General features: G+C 50.6%; 1 protein-coding gene across 1 annotated transcript in view; it reads left to right on the forward strand.

Moving 5' to 3' along the window:
- The first annotated feature begins 9,512 nt into the window (after positions 1–9,512).
- The window catches only part of LOC137302298 (voltage-gated potassium channel subunit beta-2-like), a 41,180-nt gene continuing 24,705 nt past the window's right edge, over positions 9,513–25,987 (forward strand). Inside the window, exon 1 of the mRNA XM_067971939.1 lies at positions 9,513–9,796. Within this exon, the coding sequence (XP_067828040.1) occupies positions 9,513–9,796 (284 nt within the window). The remainder of the gene's footprint in view (positions 9,797–25,987) is intronic.

Genomic DNA, 25,987 nt, shown 5'->3' on the forward strand with positions numbered 1-25,987 from the left:
CTCCCTCCCTCTGAACTTGTAGCACTCCGTTCTCTCAGGTCCAACCCTGACATTTGTCATTAAACCTGCTGACAAGGGCGGCGCTGTTGTGAGGCGAACAGACGTCTACCTGGCGGAGGCTGAACGCCAACTCTCCGACACCTCCTCCTACCTTCCCCTGGACCATGACCCCACCACCGAACATCAAGCCATAGTTTCCCAGACCCTCACTGACCTCATGTCCTCTGGAGATCTCCCCTCTCCCACCCACCCCCCACGGCCTCCAACCTCATGGTCCTCCATCCCCGCACAGCCCACTTCTACCTCCTTCCCAAGATCCACAAACAGGACTGCTCTGAGAGACCCATCGTTTCAGCCTGTTCTTGCCCCACGGAACTTATTTCTTTCTATCTCCACTTTTTTTCTCCCCTTGTCCAGCCTCTTCTGACCTACATCTGTGATTCTTCTGACTCCCTCCGCCACTTTAACAGTTTCCAGTTTCCCAGCTCTAACCGTCTCCTTTTCATCATGGACGTCCACTCCCTCTAGACCTCCATCCCCCACCAGGACAGCCTGCGGGCCCTCTGCTTCTTCCTTGAATAGAGGTCCAACCAGTCCCCATCCACCACCCTCTTCCACCTGGCTGAACTTGTTCTTACGTTGAACAACTTCTCCTTTGACTCCACTCATGTCTTCCAAATAAAAGGTATCGCCGTGGGAGCACATATGGGTCCCAGCTATGCCTGCCTTTTTGTGGGATAAGTGGAACATTCTTAGTTTCAGTCCTACTCAGGTCCCCTCCCTCACCTATTTTTCCGGTACATTGATGACTGTATCAGTGCCGTTTCCTGCTCCCGCCCCGAACTGGAAAATTTCATCAACTTTGCTTCCAATTTCAACCCTCCCCTCGCCTTCACCCAGTCCACCTCCGACTCTTCCCTTCCCTTCCTCGACTTCTCTATCTCCATTTCTGAGGATAGGCTGTCAACCAATACCTATTATAAGTTCACCGACTCCCACAGCTACTTTGATTACACTTCCTCCCACCCCACTTCCTGTAAGGACTCTATTCCATCCTCCCAGTTTCTCCGTCACATCTGTTCTGACGATGCCGCCTTCCACACCAGTGCTTCCGATATCTCTTCCTTTATCCTCAACCGAGGATTCCCTTCCACTGTGGTTGACAGGGCCCTCGACCAGGTCTATCCCATTCCCCACACTTCTGCCCTCATCCCTTCCCCTCCCCCCAGAACCATGATAGGGTTCCCCTTGTCATAGAATCATAGAAGTTACAACATGGAAACAGGCCCTTTGGCCCAACATGTCCATGTCGCCCAGTTTATACCACTAAGCTAGTTCCAATTTCCTGCACTTGGCCGATATCCCTCTATACCCATCTTACCCATGTAACTGTCCAAATGCTTTTTAAAAGACAAAATTGTACCCGCCTCTACTACTGCCTCTGGCAGCTCGTTCCAGACACTCACCACCCTTTGAGTGAAAAAATTGCCCCTCTGGACCCTTTTGTATCTCTCCCCTCTCACCTTAAATCTATGCCCCCTCGTTATAGACTCCCCTACCTTTGGGAAAAGATTTTGACTATCGACCTTATCTATGCCCCTCATTATTTTATAGACTTCTATAAGATCACCCCTTAACCTCCTACTCTCCAGGGAAAAAAGTCCCAGTCTGTCTAACCTCTCCCTATAAGTCAAACCATCAAGTCCCAGTAGCATCCTAGTAAATCTTTTCTGCACTCTTTCGAGTTTAATAATATCCTTTCTATAATAGGGTGACCAGAACTGTACACAGTACTCCAAGTGTGGCCTCACCAATGCCCTGTACAACTTCAACAAGACATCCCAACTCCTGCATTCAATGTTCTGACCAATGAAACCAAGCATGCCGAATGCCTTCTTCACCACCCTATCCACCTGTGACTCCACTTTCAAGGAGCTATGAACCTGTACTCCTAGATCTCTTTGTTCTATAACTCTCCCCAACGTCCTACCATTAACGGAGTAGGTCCTGGCCCGATTCGATCTACCAAAATGCATCACCTCACATTTATCTAAATTAAACTCCATCTGCCATTCATCGGCCCACTGGCCCAATTTATCAAGATCCCGTTGCAATCCTAGATAACCTTCTTCACTGTCCACAATGCCACCAATCTTGGTGTCATCTGCAAACTTACTAACCATGCCTCCTAAATTCTCATCCAAATCATTAATATAAATAACAAATAACAGCGGACCCAGCACCGATCCCTGAGGCACACCGCTGGACACAGGCATCCAGTTTGAAAAACAACCCTCTACAACCACCCTCTGTCTTCTGTCGTCAAGCCAATTTTGTATCCAATTGGCTACCTCACCTTGGATCCCATGAGATTTAACCTTATGCAACAACCTACCATGCGGTACCTTGTCAAATGCTTTGCTGAAGTCCATGTAGACCACGTCCACTGCACAGCCCTCATCTATCTTCTTGGTTACTCATCTATCTTCTTGGTTACTCACCTTCCACCCAACAGCCTTCACATTCATAGGATTATCCTCTGCCATTTCTGAGTATTTTCTGTTTTTATTATAGAATAGAAAAATACCCTTTAGACTGTACCCATGGCCCAATTCCTGAACCTTAGTTGGGGCGTTTTATGTCTCAAACCAGTTACCTCACTGCTCCCTGAGCCAGGAATATATCTCTCTCTCTCTCCGCTCCTCACTTTAAATGGCTGGGTAGATTTGAACAATTCCTAACAGATGGTCCCCCTAGGCCAACTCTATCCAGCAGCTGTTAACAGTTTTACCCATTTCTTGGCCACAGTGATTGGGAATACAGAGAGCTGGCTACCATTCGACACTAATTGGTAGTAATTAGCCAACCTCTTTCATGGACAGCTGGTGAGTTCATCTTAGTTACATGACTCTTGAGGTTGGGTTACTGCCAGTACGCATCAGTGCAAGTACTTTCCCATTCACCTTCCTGTCCGTCCCCTCAACAGCAACAACTTGCATTTATATAGCGCCTTTAACGTAGTAAAACGTCCCAAGGCGCTTCACGTGAGCGATTATCAAACTAAATTTGACACCGAGCCACATGAGGAGATACTAGGACAAGTGGCCAAAGGCTTGGTCAAAGAGATGGGTTTCAAGGAGCGTCTTAAAGGAGGAGAGGTTTAGGGAGAGAATTCCAGAGCTTAGGGCCGAGGCAGCTGAAGGCATGGCCGCCAATGGTGGAGCGAAGAAAATCGGGGATGCAGAAGAGGCCAGAACTGGAGGAGTGCCGAAATCTCAGAGGGTGGTAGGACTGGAGGCCTCCCCTTCCAATTTACATGGATTTTTATAGCACAGAAGGTGGCCATGCGGCCCATCGAACCCCTGCTGCCTCTCTGAAAGAGCTCCCCACTTACTCCCTTCCCCCAGACCCTTTTATTTATTTTCTTTTTCAAATATTTCTCCACCTCCCTTTTTAAACATTAGTCGAGATTCTGTTTTCCCTGTTGTTTCTGGTTCGACATTTCACGTCATAACAACCCTCTCTGTAAAAACAATTCTCCTAATCTCTCCCTTTGTTCTTTTTGTGGTGATCTTAAATTGATGCGCCCGAGATCCTCTTAGCCTTCCAATTTAAAAAAATCCCTAATTTCTCCAGTGCCTAAATATAACTCAAGCCTCTCATCCCTCATAGTTACTCAGCGAGTGGTTGGGATCTGGAATGCACTGCCCGAGGGGGTGGTGGAGACAGATTCAATCATGGCCTTCAAAAGGGAACTGGATAAGTACTTGAAAGAAAAAGATTTGTAGGACTACAGGAATAGGGCGGGGGAGTGGGATTAACTGGATTGCTCTTGCATAGAGCCGGCGCAGACTCAATGGGCTGAATGGCCTTCTTCCGTGTTGTAACCTTTCTATGATTCTATGATAAGTCTTTCTTGCATCTTTTTAATACTGTGGTTTTCGGACTTGTAACGTAAGCACTGGTCTCAATTCCCGGCCTGTTGAGTAGGCCCAAAATCAGCGCGTATTCTATTATGGGTGAAACTCAGACTGTTACTGCCAAAATGCTGTTCCCCAAATAAGCAATCTCAACCAGGAGAGGTTACAGGACAGTTGATGTAGGAAGTGATGCAGTAGGGGGCGCTCTTCTGAGATTCGGACAGTGTAGAGGGAGCTTTACTCTGTATCTAACCCGTGCTGTACCTGCCCTGGGAGTGTTTGATGGGACAGTGTAGAGGGAGCTTTACTCTGTATCTAACCCGTGCTGTACCTGCCCTGGGAGTGTTTGATGGGACAGTGTAGAGGGAGCTTTACTCTGTATCTAACCCGTGCTGTACCTGCCCTGGGAGTGTTTGATGGGACAGTGTAGAGGGAGCTTTACTCTGTATCTAACCCGTGCTGTACCTGCCCTGGGAGTGTTTGATGGGACAGTGTAGAGGGAGCTTTACTCTGTATCTAACCCGTGCTGTACCTGCCCTGGGAGTGTTTGATGGGACAGTGTAGAGGGAGCTTTACTCTGTATCTAACCCGTGCTGTACCTGCCCTGGGAGTGTTTGATGGGACAGTGTAGAGGGAGCTTTACTCTGTATCTAACCCGTGCTGTACCTGCCCTGGGAGTGTTTGATGGGACAGTGTAGAGGGAGCTTTACTCTGTATCTAACCCGTGCTGTACCTGCCCTGGGAGTGTTTGATGGGACAGTGTAGAGGGAGCTTTACTCTGTATCTAACCCGTGCTGTACCTGCCCTGGGAGTGTTTGATGGGACAGTGTAGAGGGAGCTTTACTCTGTATCTAACCCGTGCTGTACCTGCCCTGGGAGTGTTTGATGGGACAGTGTAGAGGGAGCTTTACTCTGTATCTAACCCGTGCTGTACCTGCCCTGGGAGTGTTTGATGGGACAGTGTAGAGGGAGCTTTACTCTGTATCTAACCCGTGCTGTACCTGCCCTGGGAGTGTTTGATGGGACAGTGTAGAGGGAGCTTTACTCTGTATCTAACCCGTGCTGTACCTGCCCTGGGAGTGTTTGATGGGACAGTGTAGAGGGAGCTTTACTCTGTATCTAACCCGTGCTGTACCTGCCCTGGGAGTGTTTGATGGGACAGTGTAGAGGGAGCTTTACTCTGTATTTAACCCGTGCTGTACCTGCCCTGGGAGTGTTTGATGGGACAGTGTAGAGGGAGCTTTACTCTGTATCTAACCCGTGCTGTACCTGCCCTGTGAGTGTTTGATGGGACAGTGTAGAGGGAGCTTTACTCTGTATCTAACCTGTGCTGTACCTGCCCTGGGAGTGTTTGATGGGACAGTGTAGAGGGAGCTTTACTCTGTATCTAACCCTGTACCTGCCCTGGGAGTGTTTGATGGGACAGTGTAGAGGGAGCTTTACTCTGTATCTAACCCATGCTGTATCTGCCCAGGGAGTGTTTAATGGGATAATGTAGAGGGAGCTTTACCGCATCTCCCAAGGTCGGTACAGCACGTGTTAGATACAGAATAAACCTTTCATTCTTCAAAACAAAATGGCACCAACAATCAAAATAGACGGTGAAAGGGACAGGGCGGAACTCAGGGAGAGCTCCAGCTCCGAGCGGCTTGTGTCCCTATGTTACTCTGTCACTCTGCTGTGAACAGATTCCCCTTTCTATGGCACTATCCGCGCTTGGAGAAGGCTCAAGTTTCAGAGCTGCTTCCATTGAGGAGGGCAGGGGGGGAAGAGTTAATTAAACTGTGTATGGCCATGAACCCGACTCCTTGTGCAGTCAGGTCACTGCAGGCTGGCGATCAGTGACTAGGCCGACAGATGTGGGCCACGGGTCATAGGTTCAAATGCCACCATGGTGAAGCAGAATTCAATAAATCTTGTCATTGGTGGGGATGGCACCGGGGAAACAAAGACGGAGAGGGAGAGGCCATTGGTCCATCCAGCCTGTCCCACACAACAGCCGTGCCTTGTGCGTCACGCTGTATACACTCCCCCATCCCACCCAGACGCCATTCGATCTGCTGAGAGAGGTGAGAAAAACAGATAAAAACCCAATTGCGGGGGGAATGAAAAACCTGGGGAATTCCTTTCCAAGACCATAGTCCAGGAGACTGCCCTAGCCCCGGTTATCGGGATCAGGTACCTACCTCTACCTCTTGTACGAGGTGATCTCCGTCCCAACCAGGAACAGGTCCACAGCTTCTTAGCAGAAACATTTAATTGTGTATCTTATTGATAATGACTCTGAACACTGCCCCGGATAATCGTAACAACTCACCCGGTTCACTGACGTCCTTCAGGGAACGTTAACACGTCGCCCACTCCACCATCCCCGCCACCCTACCCAGTCTGGGGCCTACACGTGACTCCAGTCCATACCGCGTGGGTGATTCTTAGTCGTCCTCTTTAAGTGTCCCGGCATGTCCCGCTCAGAAGAGCTCCACCACCTCCTCATGGCAAATAACGATGGGCATTATGTGAGGCCTCGTTCACATCCCCAAGAAGACATTTTAATGTTTTTAAATAGGCAGCAAGGGTCTGCGCTTCCCAGAGAGGCCGAGGGGGAGGGGGTAGGCTTGTGGGGGGGGGTGGGGGGAAGGGTTGAGGGGTGGCTGTGTGGGAGGGGGGTGGAGGAAGTGGGGGGAGGTCAGGGGTGAGAGGAGGAGGGGAGGCTGGAGTGGAGAGGTGGGAGGAAGGGGGGGAGGGGAGAGGGTGGCGGGGGTGGGGAGAAAAGGCCAAACTATTTTTAAAAATTAATGGGCCGGACGGCGGCTGGTGGCACGACATGAATTGTGTTCAATGAGAGAGAGCGAGAGAAAAAGGGAGAGAAAGAGAGACAGAGAGGGGGGGGGAGAGAGAGAAAGAGAAAAAAAAGAGAAAGGGAGGAAGAGGGAGAGAAAGAAAGAAAATGAGAGAGAAAGAGAAAGAACAAAAGAGAGAGAAAGTGAGAAAATGAGAGAGAATAGTTGATGGTGAGGAGGAAAGCTGTAGACTGCAGGAAGATATCAATGGACTGGTCAGGTGGGCAGAAAAGTGGCAAATGGAGTTCAATCCGGAGAAGTGTGAGGTAATGCATTTGGGGAGAGCAAACAAGGCAAGGGAATACACAATAAGTGGGAGGATACTGAGAGGTGTGGAGGAAGTGAGGGACCTTGGAGTGCATGTCCACAGATCCCTGAAGGTGACAGGACAGGTAGATAAGGTGGTCATAAAGGCATACAGCATACTTTCCTTTATTAGCCAAGGAATAGAATATAAAAGCAGGGAGGTTATGCTGGAACTGTATAAAACACTGGTTAGGCCGCACAGTTCTGGTCACCACATCACAGGAAGGATGTGATTGCACTAGAGAGGATGCAGAGGAGATTTACGAGGATGTTGCCAGGACTGGAGAATTTTAGCTATGATGACAGATTGGATAGGCTGGGGTTGTTTTCTTTGGAACAGAGGAGGCTGAGGGGTGATTTAATTGAGGTGTACAAAATTATGAAGGGCCTAGATAGAGTGAATAGGAAGGACCTATTTCCCTTAGCAGAGAGGTCAATAACCAGGGGGCATAGATTTAAAGTGATTGGTAGAAGGATTAGAGGGGAGCTGAGGAGAAATGTTTTCACCCAGAGGGTGGTGGGAGTCTGGAACTCACTGCCTGAGAGGGTGGTAGAGGCAGAAACCCTCAACTCATTTAAAAGATGCCTGGATGTGCACTTGAAGTGCTGTGACCTGCAGGGCTACGGACCAAGTGCTGGAAAGTGGGATTGGGCTGGATGGCTCATTTTCGGCCGGCGCAGACACGATGGGCCGAATGGCCTCCTTCTGTGCCGTAAATTTTCTATGATTCTATGAAAGAGAGAAAGGGAGAGGGAGAGGGAGTAAAAAAGAGAGAGAGAGAGAGAGAAAATGAGCCTGCTTGGCAGTCACCCAGAGCAGGTGAGCCGTGACCGAGAGAATTGAGATGAGTTTGTAAGAGAGAGGTTATTGCCAAAACAAACCCACAACAATTGCTCAGCTTGTCAGCTGATAAGTTTAATTGTGTATCTTATTTAGGAAGCTTTATTTCCACCACCCACCCCCCCACCAACAGAGAACAAGGCCCAGCTCAGAAACAGGGTATAGTATTTATACAGTAATGAGACCTGCATTCAGGGTAAAATGTGACTGTCATAGCTGAGCACTGTAAACTCTGGCTTCATTGACTTATGTGTGTACAGGTGGGGGCAGTTAGTGGCAGGGAATGGAACACATTCCCCATTAACGGCACTCAGTACGGGTTAGATACAGAGTAAAGCTCCCTCTACACTGTCCCGTCAAACACTCCCAGGGCAGGTACAGCACGGGTTAGATAAGGAGTAAAGCTCCCTCTACACTGTCCCGTCAAACACTCCCAGGGCAGGTACAGCACGGGTTAGATACAGAGTAAAGCTCCCTCTACACTGTCCCATCAAACACTCCCAGGGCAGGTACAGCACGGGTTAAATACAGAGTAAAGCTCCCTCTACACTGTCCCATCAAACATTCCCAGGGCAGGTACAGCACGGGTTAGATACAGAGTAAAGCTCACTCTACACTGTCCCATGAAACACTCCCGGGGCAGGTACAGCACGGGTTAGATACAGAGTAAAGCTCCCTCTACACTGTCCCGTCAAACACTCCCAGGGCAGGTACAGCACGGGTTAGATACAGAGTAAAGCTCCCTCTACACTGTCCCGTCAAACACTCCCAGGGCAGGTACAGCACAGATCAGATACAGAGTAAAGCTCCCTCTACACTGTCCCGTCAAACACTCCCAGGGCAGGTACAGCACGGGTTAGATACAGAGTAAAGCTCCCTCTACACTGTCCCGTCAAACATTCCCAGGGCAGGTACAGCACGGGTTAGATACAGAGTAAAGCTCCCTCTACACTGTCCCATGAAACACTCCCGGGGCATGTACAGTACGGGTTAGATACAGAGTAAAGCTCCCTCTACACTGTCCCGTCAAACATTCCCAGGGCAGGTACAGCACGGGTTAGATACAGAGTAAAGCTCCCTCTACACTGTCCCATCAAACACTCCCAGCACTTTAAAAGGGCTCTTTGATTCCGAGTCTCCCTTTCGAAAAGAACTGGTGTTGGATGGACTCCATCAATAAAGGGTTAATGTAATCTGTTTACCAAGGAGAATTTGAATGGAGTACACACATAGACACACTCAGAGGTATTAGGAGTCAGTTACAACCCTCTGCCCAGGGTCTAACTGCAAGGGCTCTTTATGCCGCCTGTTAATTAATTATTTTTTATGCTGTTGCTGCGTGAGGGAGCCTCTCGGGTTTCACGAATATAATAACCCGGGGAGTGTGTGTGTGGAGCTCACAGTGTCTTTGGTCGAAGCCAGGCTGACTGCTCTCACTTCCAAACGTGTAGGGCTGCACTCCGGCGATAGCGGGGCCTGCCATCTCATCGAGGGGGGCGCTCGCTCGCAGGCCTGAGTCGGGGGGGGGGGGGCCAGGTGCGAGGGGAGGGGGGAGCAGCCCATCCGGGAAACCGTCCCACAAGCCTCTGAGAAGGCCGTGGCGCCATGTCAGCCTCACGGTCGGGTGGCGGAGGGGGAGGCGGCGGGGGCCGGGGAGGGGGCAAGTTCTCGGTGGACGACCTTTACGGGATCAACCAGAACAAGAAGCCGAAGGGTTCGGGCACAGCCGTCAGCAGGGTGATGAAGGCTTGGAGCCCAAGCCTGCTGGCGGGACAGCTCCTGGAAGAGGCCGTCAAGTCTCTGGAACTCCAACGGCTGAAGCTGTTCCTCCAAGAGTACAACCTATCCCTGGAGGAGACCGTCGCTTGGCAGACCGGGATGGTGTACAGGTAAAGGGTGGCCAACCCAGGATGGTGCCTTGTTGGAGACTCTCCGTTCCTGACCTTCTGACCTCTTCTCCATCCCCCACACCCTTCTCCCCCGCCATTGGCGGCCGTGCCTTCAGCAGTCTAGGCCCCAAGTTCTGGAATTCCCTCCCTAAACCTCTCCGTCTCTCTCTCCCCCTTTAAAAACCTCCTGAAAACCTACCTCTATGACCAAGTTCTGTTCGACATCACCCTCCACCCACCCCACCCCACCCCACCCCACCATATGTCTCCTTCTTTGTCCTTTTATTTGACAAAAGCGCTATATAAATGCAAGTTGTTGTTGTTTTTACCCTGTTACAGAGAATTACATCGAATGTACAGCACAGAAACAGGCCATTCGGCCCAACTGGTCTATCCATGCTCCACATGAGCCTCCTCCCACCCTAATTCATCTCACCCTATCAGCATATCCTTCTATTCCTTTCTCCCTCATGTGTTTATCGAGCTTCCCCTTTAAATGTATCTATGTTATTCACCTCAACTACTCCTTGTGGGAGCGAGTTCCACATTCTCACCACTCTCTGGGTAAAGAAGTTTCTCCTGAATTCCCGATTGGATTTATTAGTGACTATCTTATATTTATGGCCCCTAGTTTTGTTCTCCCCCACAAGTGGAAACATCTTCTCTACGTCTACCCTATCGAACCCTCTTCGTAATCTTAAAGACCTCGATCAGGTCACCTCTCAGCCTTCCCTTTTCTAGAGAAAAGAGCCCCAGCCTGTTTGCCAATTGTGGCAAAAAACAAAACATACGAAGATATGATAATGATGTACTGGAAAAGACCAGCAGGTCCATCGAGCCTGTTCCATACAGACAAGCTGCAATTAAACATTGCGATCACCCTCTCCCCACCCACCAGCAGTCAATATAATCTCCTGGGGTGTTTTTGTTAATTCCAGACTCGACTATTCCAATGCTCTCCTGGCCGGCTTCCCATCTCCCACCCTCCATAAACTTCAATTCACCCAAAACTCTGCTGCCCCGTATCTTAACTCGCACCAAGTCCCGTTCACCCCCACCCTGTGCTCGCTGACCTACATTGGCTCCCGGTCCAGGAACATCTCGATTTTAAAATTCTCATCCTCGTTTTCAATCCCTCCGTGGCCTCACTATCTCTGTGACCTCCTCCAGCCCTACAATCCCTCCGAGATCTCTGCGCTCCTCCAATTCTGGCCTCTTGTCCATCCCCCCGATTTCCTTCGCTCCACCGTGCCCTCAGCTGCCTCGGCCCCAAGCTCTGGAATTCCCTCTCGTCTCCTTTAAGAAGCTCGTTAAAACCTACCACTTTGACCAAGCTTTTCGTCAGCTGTCCTAACGTCTCTTCTTTGGCTCGGTGTCAAACATTTGTCTGATTTACGCTCCTGTGAAGCTCCTTGGGGAGGTTTTACTACGTTAAAGGCGCTATATAAATGCAAATTATTGTTGGTGAAAGGCAAAAACCAGATTAACAAAAAAAAACACCTTGGCCAAGGGAGAAAGGATCCTGGGAAATTCACCTCTGACCCCTGAGGGTGACCACGGTGACGGTGAGGGACATCACCCCCGAATACCTCACGTACCTTTTGTAAATGGGGATATTAAAACGTGAGTGTACAGCAGTAAAATGAAACGGAAAATTGTTTGGTAATTTCCCTCACAAAATATTAAGACAGTTAATGAATTTTTAGCCTGGATAAATGTGATTTGGGGTTTTAAAAAAAAAACTGTTATAAAACCTTACTCCAGATCCCCCAATACCTCAGTGGGTGCGAGTGAATCACGAGGACCAACAGGCTTCCCTCCCCTCCCCGGGTTTAATTCCCACTCTCGGCCGAGTTCGTTGATCTCACTTTGGGCAGCAACAACAGCTGGGCCTCAGGGCTACCCCTTTTGGTTGGAGGGTTATGGGGTGGGTATGTGGGTGTTGTATGGGGGGGGGAGGATTTCTGCTCTTAATCGGTGTCCGGTGACCCCCCCACTCCCGCCCCGTTCCCACTTGCAGGAAGGCGAGCATTGTGCGGCCGTTGGGTGTGGTCAGGCGAGGCCCACTGTGGTCGAATAGCTGCGGCGGCTCGCACATAAATAATGGGCGAGATTGCGGTGGGCGGCTGGTCAGGGGAGAAACAAGCGGCAAATTCGGCACCGGGCAATCGTCGCCTAACCCCCAATCTCTGGCCGCACAGCCTGTGGCGCTGTCTTACCGCTGGCCTCTGAGCAGAGCGCGCGAGTGTTAACTGTCACGCTCTGGGCTGCGGGGGTGAGCGGCTAAATGGTTTCTCGAAACTGTAGCATACAAGGCAGAGGAGGCCGCGATCACGCTGGACAGGGCTCGGATCAGACCGCGCCTTGACCCACTGCATCCAGTTCTGGTCACTGAGATATTCGACTGCTGGAGGCAGCGCAGGGAAAAGCCACGAGGCCGATCCTCGGGGTCATGAGGTCGGAGGTACAGGGAAAGACCGGAGAGACTCGGGCTTTTCAACCTGGAAAGGAGGTGACTGAGAAGTGATCTTACACCAGTTCAGGGAGTTTGAAGAGGTTAATTATCTTGCAAGAGGAGGACAAAGGACAGGTTCGAACGAGTAAAATGTAAATCGAGGACTGATTTCAGGAAGTTCTTCCTCGCACAGAGAGAGGGATCGACACAGGGAATGGACTCCAGGATAGAGGAGTGCAAATCGGAAACTTCAGTGAGGGGAAGAGTAGGGTGTCGGGGAGGGGGAGGGGGAGTGTGTGATGTCGGGGGGAATGTGTGATGTCAGCATAGGCGGTAACCGTGGTTATGTACAGTCAGTATCCGTGGTTATGTACAGTCGGTATCCGTGGTTATGTACAGTCGGTAACCGTGGTTATGTACAGTCGGTAACCGTGGTTGTGTACAGTCGGTAACCGTGGTTATGTACAGTCGGTAACCGTGGTTATGTACAGGCGGTACCCATAGTTATGTACAGGCGGTGACCGTGGTTATGTACAGTCAGTAGCCGTGGTTATGTACAGGCAGTAACCGTAGTTATGTACAGGCGGTACCCATAGTTATGTACAGGCGGTGACCGTGGTTATGTATAGGCGGTAACCGTGGTTATGTACAGGCGGCACCCATAGTTATGTACAGGCGGTAACCTTGGTTATGTACAGGCGGTAACCGTGGTTATGTACAGGCGGTAACCGTGGTTATGTGCTCATTGTGCAGTATTCCCAACAACGAGTCCATGGAAACTGAGATTTTAGGAAGCCGCGATCTTTGGCCTCATCTTACCCCAGGAGAAACTGAGAATAGACCATTGTAGACATGATCCTGCCCTCCCCTTCCTCTACTCCCATCCACAGGACCCATGTAGCTACTCACGGCAGACTTCACAGACCCCGAGCTCCTTGTCATGTCTCTTCCCCCCGAGTACGATGATCATTAGTGACATCTTGACATCACCACTCTCAGATCACCAACTCTTCACTGACATCCATCCCGGCAGCTCAGATCTGCTCTGCTGCAGCTCGGTGTGGGACAGCACACCCACTGATCCCAGGGACCACACTTGTTTTCCGAGAAAACTGAGTTTTCCCTGTCCTCTCCATCCATCTCTTCTCTCCTCTCCTCTCATCTCTCTCCTCTCCTCTCCTCTCTCCCTCTCCCTCTCCCTCTCCCTCCTATCTCTCTCTCCCTCCTCTCCCTCCTCTCCCTCTCTCTGTCTCTCTTCTCTCTCTCTCTCTCACCTCTCTCCTATCTCGCTGTCTCTCTCCCCTCTCTCGCTCTGCTCCCCTCTATCTCTCTCTCTCCTCTCTCTCTCTCCCCTCTCTCTCTCCCCTCCCTCCTGTCTTGCCTCTCTCCCTCTCTCTCCTATCTCTGTCTCTCTCCCCTCTCTCTCTATCCCTCTCTCCTCTCTTGCCTATCTCACTCTCTCTCCTATCTCTGTCTCTCTCCCTCTCCCCTCTCTCTCTCTCTCCGTCCCTCTTTCCTCTCTTGCCTATCTCACTCTCTCTCCTATCTCCGTCTCTCTCCCCCCTCTCTTGCTCTCTCTTTCTCTCTCTTTCTCTCCTATCTCTGTCTCTCTCCCCCCTCTCTCTCTCCTGTCTCTGTCTCTCTTCCCCCCCTCTCTCGCTCTTCCCTTTCTCTGTCTCTCTCTCTCTCTCCTATCTCTCTGTCTCTCTCCCCCCTCTCGCTCTCTGTCTCTTTCTCCTCTCTCTCTCTCTCTCTCTCTGTCTCTCTCTCCTCTCCTCTCTCTCTCTCCCCCCCCCACTCTGCAATGTATAACTACAAGGCCCAGGGCAGTGATCTGTTCACCAGCCCCCATCGCCGGGTGCCCAGGTTTGACGGGGTTGGCACCAAGCGCCAGCCGGGGAGGAGGTCATCGGGCCAGCGATCGTCACCCCCTCCTCGATGCCCAGTGTTGTGGGACAGAGCTGCCCTGGGCCGAGAGAGGAACCTGCAGGAGTTCATCGTAATGCACGGGTTGGCTGAGCGAGAGGGAACTGCCATGAAGTACAGGTACCGTAAGACGTTAACCCCTTCCTCTCCGCAAGAGGCTTTCCTGGGAACTGTCCCCGAACTCTGAACCTGTGGGGATTAAATTTACTTCCCTAATCTCTACCCTCCTACCCCTGTCTCTCCCTCACAGTCCCATATTAAAGAGGGAGTCTCTCCATCAAAGACCCCTGTTAAAGAGGGAGTCTCTCCCTCACAGACCCCTGTTAAGGAGGGAGTCTCTCCCTCACAGACCCCTGTTAAAGAGGGAGTCTCTCCATCACAGACCCCTGTTAAGGAGGGAGTCTCTCCATCACAGACCCCTGTTAAGGAGGGAGTCTCTCCCTCACAGACCCCTGTTAAAGAGGGAGTCTCTCCATCACAGACCCCTGTTAAAGAGGGAGTCTCTCCATCAGGAACCCTTTTTAATGAGGGAATCTTTCCACGAGGGACCCCATATAAAGAGGGAGTCTCTCCATTACAGTCCCTTGTTAAAGAGGGAGTCTCTCCATTACAGCCCCTTGTTAAAGAGGGAGTCTCTCCATCACAGACCCCTGTTAAGGAGGGAGTCTCTCCCTCACAGACCCCTGTTAAAGAGGGAGTCTCTCCATTACAGCCCCTTGTTAAAGAGGGAGTCTCTCCATTACAGCCCCTTGTTAAAGAGGGAGTCTCTCCATTACAGCCCCTTGTTAAAGAGGGAGTCTCTCCATTACAGTCCCTTGTTAAAGAGGGAGTCGTTCCATGAGGGACCCCATTTGGACCCCTTTTAAAGTGGAGAGCAGTTTAAAACTGAACAGCACAAACTAAGGGACAGTTTGTACCTCAGACTCTGCCATGTAATGTTCAGCACTGTGAGCCACAAACAGAGCCACGGCATCCAGCAAAATTATCTTAAATCAAAACTCGGCGAAAAATGGCAAACGGAATCAGATACAGAACATATTAATCTCCTCTCCTCTCTCCTACTCTCTCTTCACTGTGTCTCGATCTCTCTCCTATTTGTCTCTCTCTCTCTTCTTAGCCCCACTGGTTATGGGATTTGTATTTCCTCTTATGGAACGGTGGCGCTCCCAACATTCGAGGCAGCCATGAAAGCTCTCCACGAAAAACACAGGGCCTGCAGTTCTAATAGAGGGGTTTCCTTGCTGCTGTGAATTGTGGGATAGCCCCACCTCCATAATGATCCTACTTTTTCTCATTCTCCAGTGACAGGAAGCAAGGATTGACCAGCCACTGGAGGTTTGCTGAATGCTAAAGTAAATAGAAAATGCTGGAAATACTCAGCAGGTCAGGCGGCATCTGTGGAGAAAAAAAGAGTTAATGTTTCAGGTCGATGACCCTTCGTCAGAACTGGAAAAAGTTAACTTGTCTCATTAGCACCCTCCTTGCCTTACACCATCATCACTTTTGTCATTTTTAAAAAATTCATTCATGGGATGTGGGTGTTATTGCCCATCCCTAATTGCCCTTGAGAAGGTGGTGGTGAGCCGCCTTCTTGAACCGCTGCAGTCCGTGTGGTGACGGTTCTCCCACAGTGCTGTTAGGAAGGGAGTTCCAGGATTTTGATCCAGCGACGATGAAGGAACGGCGATATATTTCCAAGTCCAGGATGGTGTGTGACTTGGAGGGGAACGTGCAGGTGGTGTTGTTCCCATGTGCCTGCTGCCATTGTCCTTCTAGGTGGTAGAGGTCGCGGGTTTGGGAAGTGCTGTCGAAGAAGCCTTGGCGAGTTGCTGCAGTGCATCTTGTAGATGGTACACACTGCAGCCACGGTATGCCGGTGGTAAAGGGAGTGAATGTTTAAGGTGGTGAATGGGGTGCCAATTAAGTGGGCTGCTTTGTCCTGGATGGTGTCGAGCTTCTTGAGTGTTGTTGGAGCTGCACTCATCCAGGCAAGTGGAGAGTATTCCATCACACTCCTGTCTTGTGGCTGGAGATGGTGGAAAGGCTTTGGGGAGTCAGGAGGTGAGTCACTCACCACAGAATACCCAGCCTCTGACCTGCTCTTGTAGCCACAGTATTTATGTGGCTGGTCCAGTTAAGTTTTTGATCAATGGTGACCCCCAGGATGTTGACGGTGGGGGATTTGGCGATGGTAATGCCGTTGAATGTCAAGAGGAGGTGGTTAGACTCTCTGTTGTTGGAGATGGTCATTGCCTGGCACTTGTCTGGTGCGAATGTTACTTGCCACTTATCAGCCCAAGCCTGGATGGTGTCCAGGTCTTGCTGCATGCGGGCTCGGACTGCTTCATTATTTGAGGGGTTGCAAATGAAACTGAACACTGTGCAATCATCAGCGAACATCCCCATTTCTGACCTTATGATGGAGGGAAGGTCATTGATGAAGCAGCTGAAGATGGTTGGGCCTAGGACACTGCCCTGAGGAACTCCTGCAGCAATGTCCTGGGGCTGAGATGATTGGCCTCCAACAACCACTATCATCTTCCTTTGTGCTACAAACAACTGGAGAGTTTCCCCCTGATTCCCATTGACTTCAATTTTACTAGGACTCCTTGGTGCCACACTCGGTCAAATGCTGCCTTGATGTTAAGGGCAGTCACTCTCACCTCACCTCTGGAATTCAGCTCTTTTGTCCATGGTTGGACCAAGGCTGTAATGAGGTCTGGAGCCAAGTGGTTCTGGCAGAACCCAAACTGAGCATCGGTGAGCAGGTTATTGGTGAGTAAGTGCCGCTTGATAGCACTGTCGACGACACCTTCCATCACTTTGCTGATGATTGAGAGTAGACTGATGAGGCGGTAATTGGCCGGATTGGATTTGTGGACAGGACGTACCTGGGCAATTTTCCACATTGTCGGGTAGATGCCAGTGTTGTAGCTGTACTGGAACAGCTTGGCTAGAGGCGCAGCTAGTTCTGGAGCACAAGTCTTCAGCACTACAGCCGGGATGTTGTCGGGGCCCATAGCCTTTGCTGTATCCAGTGCACTCAGCTGTTTCTTGATATCACGTGGAGTGAGTCGAATTGGCTGAAGACTGGCTTCCGTGGTGGTGGGGATATCGGGAGGAGGCCGAGATGGATCATCCACTCGGCACTTCTGGCTGAAGATGGTTGCAAACGCTTCAGCCTTGTCTTTTGCACTCACGTGCTGGACTCCGCCATCATTGAGGATGGGGATGTTTTGCAGCGCCTCCTCCTCCCGTTAGTTGTTTAATTGTCCACCACCATTCACGACTGGATGTGGCACGACTGCAGAGCTTTGATCTGATCCATTGGCTGTAGGATCACTTAGCTCTGTCTATAGCATGCTGCTTCCACTGTTTAACATGCATGTAGCATGCTTGTGTTGTAGCTTCACCAGGTTGACACCTAATTTTTAGGTACGCCTGGTGCTGCTCCTGGCACGCTCTTCCACACTCATTGAACCAGGGTTGATCCCCTGGCTTGTTGGTAATGGTAGAGTGAGGAATATGTCAAGCCATGAGGTTACAGATTGTGCTGGAATACAATTCTGCTGCTGCTGATGGCCCACAGCGCCTCATGGATGCCCAGTTTTGAGCTGCTAGATCTGTTCTGAATCTATCCCATTTAGCACGGTGGTAGTGCCACACAACACGTTGGATGGTGTCCTCAGTGCGAAGACGGGATTTCATCTCCACGAGGACTGTGCGGTGGTCACTCCTACCAATACTGTCATGGACAGATGCATTTGCGACAGGTAGATTGGTGAGGACGAGGTCAAGTAAGTTTTTCCCTCGTGTTGGTTCGCTCACCAACTGCCGCAGGCCCAGTCTAGCAGCTATGTCCTTCAGGACTCGGCCAGCTCGGCCAGTAGTGCTGCTACCGAGCCACTCTTGGTGATGGACATTGAAGTCCCCCACCCAGAGTACATTTTGTGCCCTTGCTATCCTCAGTGCTTCCTCCAAGTGGTGTTCAACATGGAGGAGGACTGATTCATCAGCTGAGGGAGGACGGTAGGTGGTAATCAGCAGGAGGTTTCCTTGCCCATGTTTGACCTGATGCCATGAGATTTCATGGGGTCCAGAGTCAATGTTGAGGACTCCCAGGGCCACTCTGGATGAGGCCACTCATGCCCTCCACCCTATCAGAGACCTTCCCTTTCGTTCTTTCCTCCCCTCCACTCCCCTCCCTCCTCCCCTTTTCCTGACTCTGTACTTGCTCAAAAACCGTTTAATCTTCAACTTTTACCAGTTCTGACGAAGGGTCATCGACCTGAAACGTTAGCTCTGTTTCTCTCTCCACAGACGCTGCCTGACTTGCTGAGTATTTCCAGCATTTTCTGTTTTTATTTCTGATTTCCAGCATCTGCAGCTTTTGGTAAAGTAAACAGTTTGCCCCAGTTGGGAGGAGTCGGCGGGGGGGGGGGAGGGGGGTTTGTTAACCCCCGAGTGCCCTGTGGGCACCGAACCCCACACGTTGCGAGTTTACATCACAGACCCCTGTTAAAAAGTTGACAGCTTGGTGCTGTCCGGTCACACAACCCGGGGGAATGTACAGGCTCGACCGGTCCTGTTTCTCTCAGCCTGTAATACCACCGCCTTAAAATCACCGTACCCAGTTAGTTGGACATCAGCACTCGATCTCTTGTTATTTAAATTGAGACACTAGAGTGAAGGCCCAGAGTGGGAGGGCACTATTAAGGTCGAAAAAAGTAAGAGAGACAACGAGATAAATCAGGGAATGCTGAGTCGGGGCACCCAGCTTGAGTTTTAAAAATCTGGAGATTGTAAGAGGGAGGAAAGGATGGAGTTTGTCTCTCTTTCTCTCTCTCACTCTCTTTTTTCCATCCGTCTCTCTCTTTCACTGTGTCACTGTCCATCTTTCCATCTCTCTCTCTCTGTTTCTCTGTCTGTCTGTCTCTTTTTGCCTCTCTTTCTCTGTCTGCATCTCTTTTTCTCTCTGTGTGTGTCTCTCTCTCTTTGTCTGTCTGCCACTCTCCTTGTCTCTCTCTTGTCTGACTCTCTCTCTGTCTCTCTCTCTGACTCCCTCTCTTTTTCTCACCGTGTGCATCTCTCTTTATCTGTCTGCCTCTCTCCCTATCTCTCCGTCTCTCTCTCTCTCATCTGTCTCTCTCCCTCTCTCTCCCTATCTCTCTCTCTTTCTATCTCTCTCCCTATCTCTCTTTATCTCTCTCTCTCTCGTTTGTTTGTCTGTCTATCATTCCCTCCTCTCTCTCTCGCTCTCTGTCTCTCTCTCTTGTCTGCCTATCTCTCTCCTTTTCTATCTCTCTCCCTATCTCTCTCTCTCTCGTTTGTTTGTCTGTCTATCATTCCCCCCCTCTCTCTCGCTCTCTGTCTCTCTCCCTCTCTTGTCTGCCTATCTCTCTCCCTTTCTATCTCTCTCCCTATCTCTCTTTCTGTCTCTCTCTCTCGTTTGTTTGTCTGTCTATCATTTCCCCTTCTCTCTCTCTCTGTCTCTCTCTCCCTATCTCTCTTTCTCTTTCTCTCTCTCTCTTTGTCAGTCTGCCACTCTCCTTGTCTCTCTCTTGTCTGACTCTCTGTCTCTCTCTGTCTCTCTCTCTCTGTCTCCCTCTCTTTTTCTCTCTGTGTGCATCTCTCTTTATCTGTCTGCCTCTCTCCGTCTCTCCCTGTCACTCTCTTTTGTCTGTCTCTCTCCCTCTCTCTCCCTATCTCTCTCTCTTTCTGTCTCTCTCCCTATCTCTCTTTCTGTCTCTCTCTCTCTTGTTTGCCTCTCTCTCTCGTTTGTCTCTTTCTCTCTTGTTTGTCTGTCTATCATTCCCCCCTCTCTCTTTTTCTCTCTCTCTTGTCTGTCTCTCTCCCTATCTCTCTTTCTCTTTCTCTCTCTCTCTTGTTTGTCTGTCTGTCACTCCCCCCATCTCCCTTTCTCTCTCCCCGTCTGTTTGTCCCTCTCTCTCTCCCCGTCCGTTTGTCCCTCTCTCTCTGTCTCTGATTTCCCTCTCGGTCATTGACTCTTCCTCCTATAGACAACCAGTAACCATGAGCGATATCACCATAGGAACAATGAATGTGCTTGTGACAAATTCCTCTCTCCACTATTTATTATTTTAAAATAAGCGGGTTGTAGCAATAGGTGTCGACCGAGAGGATGGAACACCGCCCGGGACACAGCCACACATTGAAATCGTAAAGTGAACGTCCCACAGGAGACTGGCCACTGGACAATAGTGAAAGGTTAATGGAGGTGACAGGAAGACTGGTCGAAGAGATAGGTTTGAAGGAGCTTGCTAAAGTCGGAGAGAGAAGTAGCAAGGTAGAGGGGTTTAGGGAGGGAAAACAGAGCATAGGAATAGGAGGAGGCCATTCAGCCCCTCGAGTCTGTTCCACCATTCAATTAGATCATGGAATGATCTGTATTGTAACTCCATCTACCCGCCTTGGTTCCCTAACCCCTAATACCCTTACCCAACAAAAATCTATCAAACTCAGTTTTGAAATTTTCAATTGACCCCCAGCCTCAACAGCTTTTTGGGGGAGAGAGTTCCAGATTTCCACTCCCCTTTGTGTGAAGAAGTGCTTCCTGACATCACCCCTGAACGGCCTGGCTCTAATTTTAAGGTTACGCCCCCTTGTTCTGGACTCCCCCCACCAGAGGAAATAGTTTCTCTCTATCGACCCTCTCAAATCCTTTAATCATCTTAAACACCTCGATTAGATCACCCCTTAATCTTCTACACTCGAGGGACTACAAGCCGAGTCTGTGCAACCTGTCCTCATAATTTAACCCTTTTAGCCCCGGTATCATTCTAGTGAATCTGCGCTGCACCCCCTCCAAGGCCAATATATCCTTCCTGAGGTGCGGTGCCCAGAACTGAACGCAGTGCTCCAGATGGGGGTCTGACCAGAGCTTTGTATAACTGAAGCATCACTTCCACCCCTTTGTAATCCAGCCCTCTTGAGATAAAGGCCAACATTCCATTAGCCTTTTAAAATTATTTTTGGTACCTGTCCACTGGCTTTTAGTGATTTCTGTACATGGATCCCTAAATCTCTCCGCTCCTCCACAGTTCCAAGCTTCTCCCCATTTACAGAATACTCTGATCTATCTTTCTTAGGTTCAAAGTGGGTGACCTCACACTTCCCCACGTTGAACTCCATCTGCCACAGTTTTGCCCACTCACTGAATCTATCAACGTCCCTCTGCAACTTTCTCCTCCCATCTACACTATTTACTGTGCCATGTATCTTGGTGAGGCTGAGACACAGTGTCCCCTGTGCTGTGGAGGAGGGGGTCTCTGGAGGGCAGAAACCCTGGGTTGGATCGAGGAGATGTGTGGGTGGGTGGAGATTCTGGAGTTTTTGCTTCGTTGTCATGAGGGAGTCACAGAGTGTTTGTACAGCAATAGGAACAGAAAGTGCTGGAAATTCAGTCAGTGTCCGATAGAGAAACGACGAGTTAACATTTTGTGTGGGAACTGTTAATCAGAGCTTTCCCTCAGGAGATCTAGTGGGTGGGTCGAGTCCTTGATGGGGTAGAGAACCCATGATGTATGGAAGGAGATTCAATGGGTGGGTACAGCCCATGACGGAGTAGCGTGTCCATTCTTCACGGGTTGGCAGGCGGTCAACCATGGGGGGCATCGCAGTCAGGCCCAGTCCCGTCCTGACCCGACCTCCACTTTCCAGCTGGAGTCACTGGGCAGTGAGCAGGAACGGGAACTCTGGCTGAATCGCCCCTGCTGCCCCCAGCCCCCACCGCCCTAGCCCAGTGACACTGGGACCTATCGTAACGCCCCAACTACCAACCCAGTGGCGCCCAGCTAACTCGCGCAGGCCTGGGGTTCGTCGCTGGGACCTGTCCGTCCCGGGTAGCCCACCGAGGCCCCCCGCCTCCCTCTCCTCCCCCGGCAGGGAGGGGTTGTTCATCCCTCGAGCAATTTCCATGCCCCCCACCAAGCCCTCGCTTCGCGGAGAACCAGTCTGCGTCTGGCCCAGGTCTCGTCTGGAAGGACCCGAGCCAGATTGGAAAATGGCCGTGCGCGGTTTGACAGCGGCCCTTTCGTTAGCTCACGAGCTCGCCTGTCTCGTAGGGTCGCCAACCCTCCAGGATTGTCCCTGGAGTCACCAGGAATTGAAGATTGAACTCCAGGACAACTGCTGCGAGCAAAACACCCGGGAGAAAAAAAATCACAGGGCCGTTAAAAATTATAGTATTTAAAAATGTTCTTTGAACACTTTTGTTTATTAGTTATAAAAATATTGGAGATGGGGACAAAAGGCTGTTTAACTGACGGTCAAGAATCAACCAGTCAGATAACGAAGAGTCTGTTCACTGTCCAATTGGCTGTGGGAAGGCGGGGCAAAGCGAGGATGGACATGTCAGGCGACCAATGGCGGGAGTGTGGGCGGGCGGGCGGTTAGAGGCAGGAGGTCATGTGATGAAACCTTCAAAGTTGGCGACCCCCACTGTCTCGAGCCTGGACTGGAGGTCAGGGGTCATCCGCGGTAGTGTTTGGAGCACGTGCAGAAAACAAACAAGGGCCGGGAGCAGAGAACGTTCCGCTTGCCATCGTCTCGTCAAGTCAGGGCCTCAGAATCCTCTGCCCCTCTCCCCTGCACAGTGCCAGTCACCAGCTGCCACAAGAGATCAGCTCAACAGGCTGACAAAGGCCTAGTGAGGGTCAGGCCTGGCGGAGTCTCCTGGTTTAAAGAGACGGAGAGGAGCGAGGGGGTTGCCAACCCTCCAGGATTGTCCCTGGAGTCTCCAGGATTTGAAGATTAATCTCCAGGACAACTGCTGCAAACGGCCCAGGAGAAAAATCATAGGGGACGTTAAAAACTTGCCTGTTTTATTCATTTTGTTTGAACATTTCTGTTTATTAGTTGTAAAAGTGTTGGGCGTGGGAAAAAAGGCTGTTTGACTGACAGTCAAGAATCATCCAATCGGATAATGAAGAGTCTGTTCGTTGTCCAATCGGCCCCGGGAAGGCAGTTGCCATGAAGATGGACATGTCAGGCAACCAATGGCGGGAGCATGGAGGGCGAGGCAATTGGAGGGCAGAGGTCATGTGCCGAAACCTCCAAGAATAAGTCCTGATGTGGAGATGCCGGTGATGGACTGGGGTTGACACTTGTAAACAATTTTACAACACCAAGTTATAGTCCAGCAATTTTATTTTAAATTCACAAGCTTTCGGAGGCTTCCTCCTTCCTCAGGTGAACGTTGTGAAAATGAAATCCTCGAAATGAAATCGCATTTATAAATCACAGAACAATGCTTGGTGATTACAGACAGTTTTTTCAACTGCCCGTTGCCAAGGCAATCAGTGTGCAGACAGACAAAGGTCTCCAAATATACAAATCACCAAAAAAAAAACAGAGATAGAGAGGTACAAACATAGAAAAGACAGCAACTGACCCGTTATATTAAAAACAGATAACATTTGTTCGCTGGTGGGGTAACGTGTAGCGTGACATGAACCCAAGATCCCGGTTGAGGCCGTCCTCATGGGTGCGGAACTTGGCTATCAATTTCTGCTCGACAATTTTGCGTTGTCGTGTGTCTCGAAGGCCGCCTTGGAGTATGCTTACCCGAAGGTCGGTGGCTGAATGTCCTTGACTGCTGAAGTGTTCCCCGACAGGGAGAGAACCCTCCTGTTTGGCGATTGTTGCGCGGTGTCCGTTCATCCGTTGTCGCAGTGTCTGCATGGTCTCGCCAATGTACCATGCTCTGGGGCATCCTTTCCTGCAACGTATGAGGTAGACAACATTGGCCGAGTCACAGGAGTATGAACCATGCACCTAGTGGGTGGTGTCCTCTCGTGTGATGGTGGTATCTGTGTCGATGATCTGGCATGTCTTGCAGAGGTTACCGTGGCAGGGTTGTGTGGTGTCGTGGATGCTGTTCTCTTGAAAGCTGGGTAATTTGCTGCGAACGATGGTCTGTTTGAGGTTGGGTGGCTGTTTAAAGGCGAGTAGTGGAGGTGTGGGGATGGCCTTAGCGAGGTGTTTGTCCTCATTGATGACATGTTGAAGGCTGCGGAGAACATGGCGTAGTTTCTCCGCTCCGGGGATGTACTGGACGACAAAGGGTACTCTGTTGGTTGCGTCCCGTGTTAGTCTCCTGAGGAGGTCTATGCGATTTTTTGCTGTGGCCCGTCGGAACTGTCGATCGATGAGTCGAGCGTCATATCCCGTTCTTACTAGAGCGTCTTTCAGCGTCTGTAGGTGTCCATCGCGTTCCTCCTCGTCTGAGCAGACCCTGTGTATTCGCAGGGCCTGTCCATAGGGGATGGCCTCTTTGACGTGGTTAGGGTGGAAGCTGGAAAAGTGGAGCATCGTGAGGTTGTCCGTGGGCTTGCGGTAGAGTGAGGTGCTGAGGTGCCCGTCTTTGATGGAGATTCGTGTGTCCAAGAAAGAAACTGATTCTGAGGAGTAGTCCATGGTGAGCTTGATGGTGGGATGGAACTTGTTGATGTTATCGTGTAGTCTCTTTAGTGATTCCTTGCCGTCGATGTATCTGGTGTATAGTGTTGGTTGGAGGTCTTGTGCAGTGAAGAAGTCCTGCTCGAACTTGTGCATGAAAATGTTGGCGTATTGGGGTGCGAATTTGGTCCCCTTGGCTGTTCCGTGTGTTTGGGTAAAGAACTGGTTATCGAAGGTGAAGACATTGTGATCCAGGATGAAGCGGATGAGTTGTAGGATGGCGTCCGGAGATTGGCTGTTGTTGGTGTTGAGTATTGATGCTGTCGCAGCGATGCCGTCATCGTGGGGGATACTGGTGTAGAGTGCCGAGACGTCCATCGTGGTGAGAAGTGTTCCTGGTTCAACTGGTCCGTGGGTACTGAGTTTTTGTAGGAAGTCTGTAGTGTCGCGACAGAAGCTGGGGGTTCCCTGCACGATGGGTTTCAGGATGCCCTCGATGTATCCAGAGAGGTTCTCACACAGGGTTCCGTTGCCTGATACGATAGGACGTCCGGGTGTGTTGGCTTTGTGTATCTTTGGGAGGCAGTAGAAGTCTCCCACGCGGGGAGTACGTGGGATGAGAGTGCGTAGGATGCTTTGAAGGTCTGGATCGAAGGTCTTGATCAGTTTGTTGAGCTGGTGGGTGTGTTCTTTGGTCGGATCTGCGGGTAACCGTCTGTCGTGTTCCTGGTTGTCCAGTTGTCGGTATGCTTCTTTGCAATAGTCCGTTCTGTTCTGTATGACTATGGCTCCTCCTTTGTCCGCTGGTTTGATGACGATGTTGCGGTTGGTCTTGAGAGCAGGAATAAGTCCAACCAGAGTTGGCGACCCCAGCACGAGACCACATTGAGGGGACCGTCCTGCCACTCTCCCGCCTCGGCTTCACACCGCCGTCTCTCTCTGAAACTTGCGTTCCCTGCCCCTCTCTCCGTGTCTCACTGTGCGATAGGCTCGGGGAGGGGGAGGCAGGCCTCAAATCTGCTCCCAGGCCTCGATGCATCGCAGGCCGGCTGGATTAATCCGTGCCACAGGGTCCGGGTCCGTGTGGCGTGATGCACCCCATGATCCATCAGCCCGCTGCCACTGGAGTTGAACGTCGTGGCTTTGAGTAATTGTGAAGCACGATGGGTCCTTTTTGAACTGTCTAGAGGATATTTACCTCCCTCACCTCAGACCATCTCTGGTGAAGGGTCCAACTATTAACCTGCCTCTTCTATTCCAACATTTTCAGATTTCCATTATTCCCACGTTTGCTTTCTCTCTCTCACTCTCACCCCTCATTTACTCTCTTTCTCTCTCTGTCTCTCTCCTTCTCCCTCTGTCTCTCCTCTCTCTTTCGCTCTCCCTTTCTT

Source organism: Heptranchias perlo, chromosome 35 (genome assembly GCF_035084215.1).
Source record: "Heptranchias perlo isolate sHepPer1 chromosome 35, sHepPer1.hap1, whole genome shotgun sequence".
NCBI classification, from domain to species: domain Eukaryota; kingdom Metazoa; phylum Chordata; class Chondrichthyes; order Hexanchiformes; family Hexanchidae; genus Heptranchias; species Heptranchias perlo.